The sequence below is a fragment of the Limanda limanda genome, chromosome 1, assembly GCF_963576545.1.
Source record: "Limanda limanda chromosome 1, fLimLim1.1, whole genome shotgun sequence".
NCBI lineage: Eukaryota > Metazoa > Chordata > Actinopteri > Pleuronectiformes > Pleuronectidae > Limanda > Limanda limanda.
This window is the reverse complement of record NC_083636.1, coordinates 36,856,636-36,867,696: the sequence shown is the minus strand read 5'-3', so window position 1 is coordinate 36,867,696 and position 11,061 is coordinate 36,856,636. Positions and strand designations below refer to the sequence as shown.

Sequence of the window (11,061 nt, the reverse complement as noted above, 5' to 3'; positions counted from 1 at the left end):
GTTCTTTGTAGTTATGTGAATGATGCATCATTGCATGGTCAATATTTAGTAATAGAATTACAATACAACATTGAATACACAAATACACATCTTAGAGATTTATTCATAGGTGTTTAAGGGACTGTGCACTTTGCTGAAATGTGGTTTCTTGAGGGTACTGTTGGGCCTCTAGTTTTTGCAGTTATATTTATTATTAATGATTTTTAAGTGGTGAATTTGATTTTACCACAGGAAACACAAAGTGAACAAAAAGCCACACTTGTAATAATACCCCAGTAGGTGGCAGCATTTGGCTAAATATGCAGCACAGCCATATGATGTTATGACACAGGTGGTTTTTAAAGTATCACAGAGGAAGTCATATTGATTATATTGATAGCTATTAGAAAAAAGAACATGGAAACAAGTGGAAACATTAATCCTGAAAAATGGCAAGTGGTGGCTTTTCAAACAAATACTTTATTGTAGGAGTTCCAGACAAACAAACATTTGCTTGTATAATGAAAAAAAAAAATTACCTATAGCTGTCTTTCCATGTATATTATCTGGTGAAGGAATAATAAAAGATAGTGAAGAAGAGCCTAGGTTGTAAAATATATAATAAATAAGAATATGACAACTCAAAAGTACCAAAAAAGAAAGAAAGAATAAAGTTAGTATATTAGTGTTGGTGCATGAGAACATAAACATATTTGTACATACACAAGTTAGCTATACATGTTCAGAAAATAAAGGCAAAACAGCAACAAACCAACAACCATAACCAAATGAATAAATTATGTATTAGTATCTATTTATATACCATATACTATACTTTACTATACTATAGTTATTAATATATTGAATCCAACAGGTATTCCAGGTCGTGACTAAATGTGTTTCATTTATTTTTTATAAAACTGTTCACATTTAACTTCCATACAGTTGTTGATTGAAGCATAGTGAGTATAATGTAGGTAACTGACTCTGATGCATTTTGATTTTTTAGAAAAATGTTGCTGTTCACTCACTGGACACAAATCAGTGGATAAAGAAAAGACAAGATCTGGTGAATGAATAATAAAGGATAGTGAAGAAAAGCCCAGATAGTAAAATAAATAATAAATAAGAATATGACAACTAAAAAGGACCAAAAAAGAAAGAAAGAATGAAGGTAGTCTGTTAGTGTTGGTGCATGAGAACATAAACATATTTGTACATACACAAGTTAGCTATACATGTTCAGAAAATAAAGACAAACAGCAACAAACCAACAACCATAACCAAATGACTAAATTATTTATTCGTATCTATTTATATACTATAATATACTTTACTATACTATAGTTATTAATATATTGAATCCATCAGATATTCCAGTTCTTTAGTTCGTGACTAAATGTGATTCATTTATTTTTTTATGAAACCGTTCACATGAAACTTCCATACAGTTGTTGATTGAATCATAGTGAGTATAAAGTAGGTAACTGCCTCTGATGCATTTTGATTTTGTAGGACACATGTTGCTGTTCACTCTCTGGACACAAATCAGTGGATAAAGAAAAGACAAGATCTGGTGAATGAATAATAAAGGATAGTGAAGAAAAGCCCAGATAGTAAAATAAATAATAAATAAGAATATGACAACTAAAAAGGACCAAAAAAGAAAGAAAGAATAAAGGTAGTCTGTTAGTGTTGGTGCATGAGAACATAAACATATTTGTACATACACAAGTTAGCTATACATGTTCAGAAAATAAAGACAAACAGCAACAAACCAACAACCAAAACCAAATGACTAAATTATGTATTAGTATCTATTTATATACTATACTATACTATACTTTACTATACTATAGTTATTAATATATTGAATCCGTCAGATATTCCAGTTCTTAATTTCGTGAATAAATGTGATTCATTTCGTTTTTATGAAACTGTTCACACATTTAGAGCATTTAAATCATCAGTTCATTGTCTTGGATGAAGAAGTTGAGGAGGATGAATGGCTGCGTGTTTTCAGGTGAGGGGGTGAGTGTGTCTCTTTAAACAGCCGCCTCGCTGTCACGCTGGTCCCTCCCCCTCCCTCCCACTCCCTCTGGCCGGAGATGGGAGCGCACACAGCGGCACCATCACGGCCGAGGACGCTGGAGGAGGAACACAGAGAGGGAGGAGAAAACCCAACCAGCACCACCAGCACCACCAGCAGCACCACCAGTAGCACCAGTGCTGTGGAGGAACATGGGATAATGGACCAGCTCGCCCCCCCAGCCCCGGCTCCCTCCTCCTCCTCCTGAGGACCCCGCGTCCTCCTGGAAGCTCCGCGGGTACAAAGGCTCCTCGGTCCCGGGGAGGAGCAGCAGCAGGATCCATGGAGGACATGGAGTGAAGCCTCCTCCTCCTCCTCCTCCTCCACCTCCTCCTCCTCCAGCCTCACACGGAGACAGTGAGTAAACCAGGACTGATAGAAAAAACACTTTCTCCTCTTTTCTCCTATTCCCCCCCCCCTTGAGATCCTCGTCCCCCTGGTCACAAAGACACCAGCTGTCAGGAGATCCTCATTTTGATTTTTGATATTTTTTTACTCCTCTGAAAAGTGACCTTTTTGTGGAATAATGCATGAGAAACACCAAGTGAGCTCCAGTGTTTCCTTCCTCTCTCTGCGCAGCACGGTCCCAGTGGTCCCAGTGGTCCCAGTGCCCGACCAGCCGGTTGCTCTTGTTCATTATGGGATGGATTGTGGAGCCCGAGCAGCCCACGACAAGTGTCAGCAGCTAGACAGTGTAGTGGTGGACTGGTTTCCTGGAGGCCTGCTCTGAACTGGTGGAGCTGGACATTGTTACTGGGAAGGACTCAGTGCTGGAAAGGGACAATCTGCGTGTGTCCTTGGCACCTTCCCTCCCTCCCTCCCTCCCTCCCCTTCTGCGTGAGTGGGGGGGTCTTTCTCAGCAAGAGGATTGGTGGAACAATATGGTGGAACCCGTTGGATTCATGGAGGCGTGGAAAGCACAATTCCCAGAGTCTGAGCCCCCCAAGATGGAGCTGAGGTCGGTAGGGGGCATCGAGCAGGAGCTGGAGAGGTGCAAGGCGTCCATCCGGCGTCTGGAGCAGGAGGTGAACAAGGAGCGCTTCCGCATGATCTACCTGCAGACCCTCCTGGCCAAAGAGAGGAAGAGCTACGACAAGCAGCGCTGGGGCTTCAGGAAGACCCCCCTGAGCGAGGGGATGGACCCCGCCGCCGCACAGGGGGCCGAGTCCCAGCAGCCACACATGCAGGAGACTGGTGGGGTTGGGATAGGAGTTGGTGGTGGATGTTATGGCGGCGGCGTTGGCGTTGGCGGTGGTGGAGGGTCCACCATGGAGAGGGCTCGCTTCCAGCCTCTTGGGGATGGCACAGGCCGGACCAAGCCGAGACCCCCACCTGCCAGGAAGTCAGCGTCCCACGGAGACGGACTGGAGTCGGCGTTTGACGTGCCGCAGCAGGTGGAGTCCACATCCTGCGACAGCCTGGATGGCCTGTCGCCATCCAAGCAGAGAGGCGGAGTCTCAGTGTCTCCCCGCCGGCCCACCCTCCCACCCCCAGACAAAGACCTGCCCTCTGACCCCAAGGACAAGCTTGGCATGGGTCTCGGTGTGGCAGCTCTTAGATCCAACTTTGAGAGGATCAAACGGGCCAACTCCCACTCCTCAGGTGACGTGGCGAAGGGTCAGGAGAAGCAGCTCCCGCCGCCACCGCCGCCATTTTACACCAACATGGAATTCCACCACGAGAGGGGTCTGGTGAGGGTCAACGACCGGGAAGTCTCTGACAAGATCAGCTCCCTGGGCAGCCAGGCCATGCAGATGGAGCGGAAGAGATCTCTCCACTCCCTCCCAGGTAACCTGGCAACCGTCGCCGGGGAGCTCCGCGCCAGGCCTGTGTACCGAGGACGTTCCACTGAGAGCACCTGCGGCTATGACGCAGAATATGAAGATGGAGAGCCCAATCAGAGGCAGAGGGCCAATGGGGGAAAACCTCCACCCCCGCCGTGGCAGCCCTCTGACTTCCAGGCCTACTCCAGCGTCTACGTCGGTGGGGTGATGATGGGCGAAGGTGGGGTTGGAGGTGGTACCGGGGTCACAATGAGAGACCACGGCGTAGGAGACGACCACCTCCTGACGTGGCCACGCCGCTCCTACTCCCCGGGTAGTTTTGAAGACGTGGGCGGAGGCGGCGGCTACACGCCGGACTGCAGCTCCAACGAGAACCTGACCTCCAGCGAGGAGGACTTCTCATCCGGCCAGTCCAGCCACGTCTCCCCCAGCCCCACCACGGCCTTCCGCCGGCCCTTCAGAGAGAAGAGCCGCTCGCCGTCCCAGAACTCCCAGAACTCCCAGCACTCTCTGGACAGCAGCAGCCCGCCCACGCCGCAGTCCCAGAAGCGTCACCAGCGGCAGCAGGGAGGCCACGTGGTCATGTCCGAGGCCACTATTGTGAGTGTTCGCAAGACCGGTCAGATCTGGCCACCTGCTGCCCATCATGACCTCCTGCCCCACGGCAGAACATCCCACGACAATAGTTTCCATGGAGACCACCTAGGTGAGTGCTGCATCCCGTCTTTAATCTTTCGCTGAGAGCAAGTGGGCTGGAGCACAAAGGACGATTCCGAGCCCACACAGAAAAAGGAGTGTACGTGTGTGTGTGTGTGTGTGTGTGTGTGTGTGTGTGTGTGTGTGTGTGTGTGTGTGTGTGTGTGTGTGTGTGTGTGTGTGTGTGTGTGTGTGTGTGTGTGTGTGTGTGTGTGTGTGTGTGTGTGTGTGTGTGTGTGTGTGTGTGTGTGGAGGTAGGAAAAATTAATGAAAGCCTGAGTAGATGCTGGGACGAGTGTATTTCAGTCATACAGGAATGATTTTGGTGTTGATTCTTTTGCATTTTTAGCCTCTTCCCTTTGAAAACCACAAAAAGACAAATGTTCTAGTGACTGATTCTGTGTGCATGAGTGTGTGTATGTGTGTGTGTGTGTGTGTGTGTGCACATAGACGAGCAGCGCTGTGTGTCCTTTCGAAGGCCTCGCGTGGGAGACAGATGAAAGATCCTCCTCTGCTTATTCCTGGAATGTCAGTCGGGTGGGTGAACAATAAATGTGCTCAGGTCGAGTGGAAGCTGCAGGTCTAGCCTTTCTCAGACGACCCCCTGTGGCTCGGGAGTGTGGAATTCAAATCACAGGTGGCCGTCTTCCTGTCCGTCTCCAGTTGGACAAAGCAGAAGACGTCTTCTCCGCCTGCACCTCCAGCCAAAACTATTTATTTGCTTATGTAACAGATCAGGACAAAGGAATCCCACTGTAATCTCTCCACACAATTACCTGCACTGTCCCAAACCACTGGATTGCAGCCTCTCAGTACACCTGTAATATAACAGCAGGGACAGTATCAGATAGATGTGTGCATACTGGGAATATGAGACATGGTCACTGGCTGCCCTGGCTGCACTGGCTCAATCACAACAACAGTGGGGTGTGTTGTGTTCAAGAACCACATTAGGAGAGCTTAGTTTACTGTAATACCTCAGTGACGTTTCCATTGTTGAGGCTTTGCCAGCTCACAAGAGCCAAAACGGCATATTGCTCGGGCGGTTCAGATATTTGACATTCTGTTTTTAGACGTGGAATGATGTTTATCAAGATGTGGTTTGCAGTGGTAATGCTCGTTCTGGCGTTTTTGTCTTTCAATGGTCTTTAGAAACACAAATCATTTCTAAAGACTTTCTTCTTCTCACTGTCTTTCACGATGTTATGATATTTAACGCTTTATTACTTTAGTGTTTCAACCCCTTTTCAGCACTTTAGCCAACTGCGGTCGTCTGACACGTGCTATACAGATACACTTTGATTTGACTTGACTTGGCTGTGGAAGTGGGTAGAAGTGTTTTAGCGGCCGAGCTATACTGTAACAGATTTGGTGCTGGCGCCCTGCTGGAGCAGACAGGCAGCGGGAGGGGGGGTGCTGGCATCACACACCTGCTCTGGTGCCAGGATGGACTGGAAAGGAGGGAAGAGGAAGTCAGAAATCTGAGGGGAGCAGAGAGAGAGAGAGAATTGGAGGATTAGAAGTAGAAACGCAAACATGAGAAATGGACAGAAAGAAAAAGGGGAGCGATTGATATGTTTTCACTCCTGCCTGTGAGACATATGTACCTGTAAAAGGAAGTTACAGCTGACCTCAGGCCTTATTTTCTCCTTGTACTGTAGGTATTACTGTCACCATTCTGGGCAGCATTACTTTCTGCAACCTGAAACCGCTCATTGCCTAAATATCCTGAACAGTGGAGGTCTCTCCATCGCATCTATAATTCATTTATTTGACACGGTGGCCCCTGGTGGAATCAGCTAAAATGCTTTTTCCAGACGGGACACTCTGGTCAAAGTGCAGCGTCTCATCCCGTCTGGAAAACCATCTCCTCTCTGCTGCGGTGAACGCCAAAAAGCCATCTTCCATTTTAATTACCACATTCCCTTCCCCGGGAGGCAAACACCACCAGCCATCGCTTACATTCGTGGTGCTGTCAACAAATAAGATTGTTCCAATGTGTGTGTGTGTGTGTGTGTGTGTGTGTGTGTGTGTAGCAGCAGCAGCACGAGTCCCCAGGAAAATGGCTAGCTAATTCCCCAGCTGCTATGTTTGGGATTATCGCTGCACTGTCTGCTCTCTTTGTTTTAACATCTTTTCCACAACAATGAGCCCTGTGGGGGGGGCGAGGCGAGCCGGAAGAGCCGGGACGGAGATGGAGGATGGGGCTGGGGGGGGTGGAGAGAGAGAGGGATGCACTTAGTGAGGATAATCTGGAATTTGAGGATAGGATAGGAAGTGAAAATGTTTGGACACCCTGCAGAGCGGGTCTTGTTTTGTAGTTGGGGTTTAAGCCGAGGGCAGATGGGTGCGATGCAGACAGTGAAGGTGATGATGATGATGAGTTGTTGTTTTGAAGCCCAGGTGGTTGGTGGTGTGTGTGTGTGTGTGTGTGTGTGTGTGTGTGTGTGTGTGTGTGTGTGTGTGTGTGTGTGTGTGTGTGCCAGCAGGAGGAGAGACAGACGAGGGATGAGGAGCCAAGAGTGTGTGTTTTTGCTGGGCGATCGAGGATGATGATGATAATAATGGAGAGTGGGTCGGTGTTGTGTGAGGAAGAGCGAGGGAGGCAGAGAGCTGTCGTCTCTCGCTTCACTGGTCAGGGACGCGGGGGCTGCGGAGAAGCACAGATGGGAAGAACTCTCTCCCGTTGCGTAACAGAAATGCACAGACGTACAAAGACACACACACACACACACATGCTTGATGTTTGCTCGTATACCTGGAGGTTGCTTTACCTTCAGCAATAGTTGCGGGCGGACGAATGCTAGCGTTGTAGCTGGAGACGGGACGTAAAGGCCGCGTGCAAGAAGGGAAACGTTTCGTGGCGTTTGTGGACCCGAGTCTGAAGACGCCTCTGGAGGAGTCACAACATCTCACGCTTCTCAGGATCCGATGTTTCCCTTCTGAGATGATCAGGCCTTTTGTGACTGCGACAGAAGTACAGAATGACAAAATGAATGAAAAGACTCAAATAAAGATGCCTCCAGTGGGAAAGCGGAGCAGCTCGGTGAGTTAAATCGAAACAGGTTTTGTAGGCGAGAAAACCTTCAGCTGCCAAGTTCCCGCTTTTGATGTGGATTGAAGAAACACGAGCGCGGGCGATGTAACGTGGAGTATTTGATCACACGCGCCGAGACGCCTGACAAGTCTGTTTCTCTCATCGCCTCCTCGTCTTTCCTGCAAGTAAACCTTCTGAATGTGTGTAGAGATAAAATGCAGATCGTGGAAATTGATTCTTTTTTAAAGAAGGGCAAAAGTTCACAGAGAATAAAACTCATCCTCTGAAGCTCATAGCGATGTTAACAGATCTGCTCCCCCCGGCCACACACACACACTTTACCTGCTGAGAGTGTGAGTAGCGATCAGTCAGCTGAAGAAAGGCGGCTTTCACTGCCTTCTGAATGGAGTTGGGTGGCAACCCGAAAATGCCAAGTTTCTCCGTAACGCCGTTTCCATTGATTCATGTGCAGAGAGAACTGGTGAATACCTGTGGGTTTGTGTCTCAGAGGGCTGGGATGCCAGAGCAGGACAGGCCCGGGAAAGCTTGAATGGTTTGATTGTCCAAGACCTCCACCTCCTTCAGCTGGGGCCCGTCAGCAGCTCTAATTTTAGACGGGTACAAACTCCGTCACTCTCAGTCTGTCCTCTCTGGACCTGGTGTTATTTAGGATGTTTTAGTTTTAAAATATCATATAAATGCAGAATAGCTCTGTTATCTCATTTGTAGTGTTGGTATTAAGAAGACATTTAGGCTACTTGGGCATAAGCTTTCTGCTGAGGATATTGAAATCATAGTTAGCCATGATTTCAACGGCGTTTGACTTTATTTGAATTTATTTTAACTAGCTGAGCCAGTTGCACCAGCTGTTTATACGTTCACACTACGATACACTGAACTCCTAATGGCTTTTACAACAAAAACAAATTCTAAAGGAGGAATTAGTTGATACCAAGTTGGATATATACAACTATATGCTAAGTGTAATCGCTAGCTAACAGAGCCAACTGATAGCTAACATTAGCTTGCCAATATATACCATGTTTAGTGCTCAAAGTCAAATATATAAGATGGAATGTGGTTAAAGTAAACTAAGAAGATTTTAAACAATTTCACAATAACATCAATATAAGTAGTAGTTATAGTTAGCTTGGTTAGCATAATCTGACATTTTAAACAACATGCCAGATTATGTGTACTTGTATCAGTAAAACAACATTATACTTATATTAAAGAAGCTCGATTTAGTAAACATATTTCTCAAGTTTTGATAAATGTAATTAATCACTGGTTTGAAACTTTGGGACATGTGTATAGGAGTCCCAGGACTTGGATCTAGATTATGATATAGCCCATCTGGTCTGGGAATGCCTCGGGATCCCAGGAGAAGCTGGGAAATGTATCTATGGAGAGGGATGTCTGGAATACTCTGCTTAGCCTGCTGTCGCCATGACGGCAGAAGAAGGTAGGTGGACGGATGGACTAGTTTGAAAATGGCTAATTGTAGCTAAAACCTTTGGATGAGGGACTATTTCACACGTCCTTAATGATGGAACCTTCCTCATAATGAAATACGTTGTTGAAACGATGGTTATATGCAACTTAAAAGTCTATAAACCAACATTTCTTTCAACTATATTCAGCCCACTTTGAACACGTGTGTCTTTTGCCCTGAAAATCGTCAAATCAAAGCCACTGGGAGGGCGTGCGTGCATGTGTCACTGTATGAACTATCACACGTGTCAGAGAAGACAAAAAAACAGTCACTGTGAAAAGGCCTTGGCTCCCCTGAGGGACCTGTGCAGATCAAATCTGATGAAGATGATGATATCACTGTGTGTTTTTCTAAATATATTTGTAGCCACGAAGGAAATCATCATCATCGAGTGTTTGTTAGTGGAGGTGAGGGTCTGTACCAGGCTGAGTCTGTGTGTGTCGTCTCTCCCTCTGAACCCTGTGTGTGTCGTGTCCCTTTGCCTTGAGTGATTCAGCCTGTATTTCCATGTGTGTTAATTTGTGCAGAGGATGAAAAGGAAGGATGGGTACAGCCCACGAGACACTGACACACATTTTGGCGTTGGTACCTCTGGCCACATGTTTAACAGTCGTTCGGTGTGGCACAATGACCCCATTTTCACACTGAGGGAGAGCGGGGGGGTGTAGCTGTAGTCTCTTTAAAAAGGCTCCGTCACACTGCGCTGTTCGAGTGAGTTTGGCGGTGAAAGCCTGGGTTACCTCAGCCGGCACACAGGAGCTGCAGGCTCACAGTCAGGCCCCGAGTGGTGGGGAGGAGAGAAAGGGGAAGAAGAAGAACCGGTAAAAGGAGGGGGGGGGGTCTTGCCAGCTGGGCGCTCGGCTCAGCCTTTCTCTGGGCCGGTGCAACCTGCTCGGACCAATGACAAAACGATCCCTTTGCTCCTGGGATCAGTTATGGAGGAAGAAACAGTTCCTGTTAGAATGTGAAAAGCCTGTTTACTAATTTAGAAGTTGAGCTATTTTTATTATATACACTCTATAATATATAACATCTCTAGTATGCAGGGGTCGGTCTTGAACATTCACAGTTCATGCTGTCCTTGTATAGTTGACCATAGTAGCTGACTTAACTAACAGTATAAACTATATAAAAAGCTACTTGAATTGATAACATCTATTCACCAGGTCCAAATATCCTCTATGCAACACCAGAATAGAACTTAGTAGAGCACAAGGCCCATCAGTCTCCTTATGAAACCACATTTAAATTCACTACATCTGGATTTTTGTATTTGGCAAGATGAGGCACTTATCTTATTATTAGGACTTTCAGAGCATCTCTGTGGTCCAACCTCTCATAACCTGCTGGTGTGGCAGCCCATGAATCTCAAACTGTCTCTCTTTCTTTGGGTTTAAAGACAGGAAGTGATTATGTTGCGTCCACTGTCCATTAGTTTGAGGCCTGGGGAGAGTTTTGGACACCAGGTGAATGGAAGCAGATTGGAGGATCATTTCTAGACCTTGCAGACAGACATGTAAACACAAATGCACATAAACACTCACGGCCCTCCTCAGGGTCATGTTACTCTTCCCTGCTTCTGTTTATTTCTTCTCCTTTTCTGTGTGTGTGCTTGTGTGTTTCCTCTGCCAAGCGCCCGGCCACAATCTTTCCTCTGGTGACCGACTGCTCTTGTTAAAATAAAACGACAAAAAATAAAAAAGGATGGAAAAATCCCTTTACAGAAATTCTGGTGACTTGTTCCCCCCTCGCTGCTGTAACTTTGAAGAGCGGCCATCTTGGCTCTGTGCAGCACTGACTTCGCCCTCTGGATTGGCCGCAGTGCACGGAAACTGTGCTAGTTAGCGTCCACAGCTAACCGCTCGCCGCAGGTCTTGGGCCCTGCAGTGTAAGTGCTAGCTGCTGTGTGTTCTCTGGTTTTCTACGTGTTCTAGGTTAGCTGCCGGGGTCGTTAATCACAGCCAGCTCTCCAAGGGTCTGG

At 46.9% G+C, this 11,061-nt stretch overlaps 1 protein-coding gene across 1 annotated transcript in view; it reads left to right on the top strand.

The window, feature by feature from the left end:
• Positions 1-2,949: 2,949 nt before the first annotated feature.
• The window catches only part of bcr (BCR activator of RhoGEF and GTPase), an 80,942-nt gene continuing 72,830 nt past the window's right edge, over positions 2,950-11,061 (top strand). Inside the window, exon 1 of the mRNA XM_061080513.1 lies at positions 2,950-4,558. Within this exon, the coding sequence (XP_060936496.1) occupies positions 2,950-4,558 (1,609 nt within the window). The remainder of the gene's footprint in view (positions 4,559-11,061) is intronic.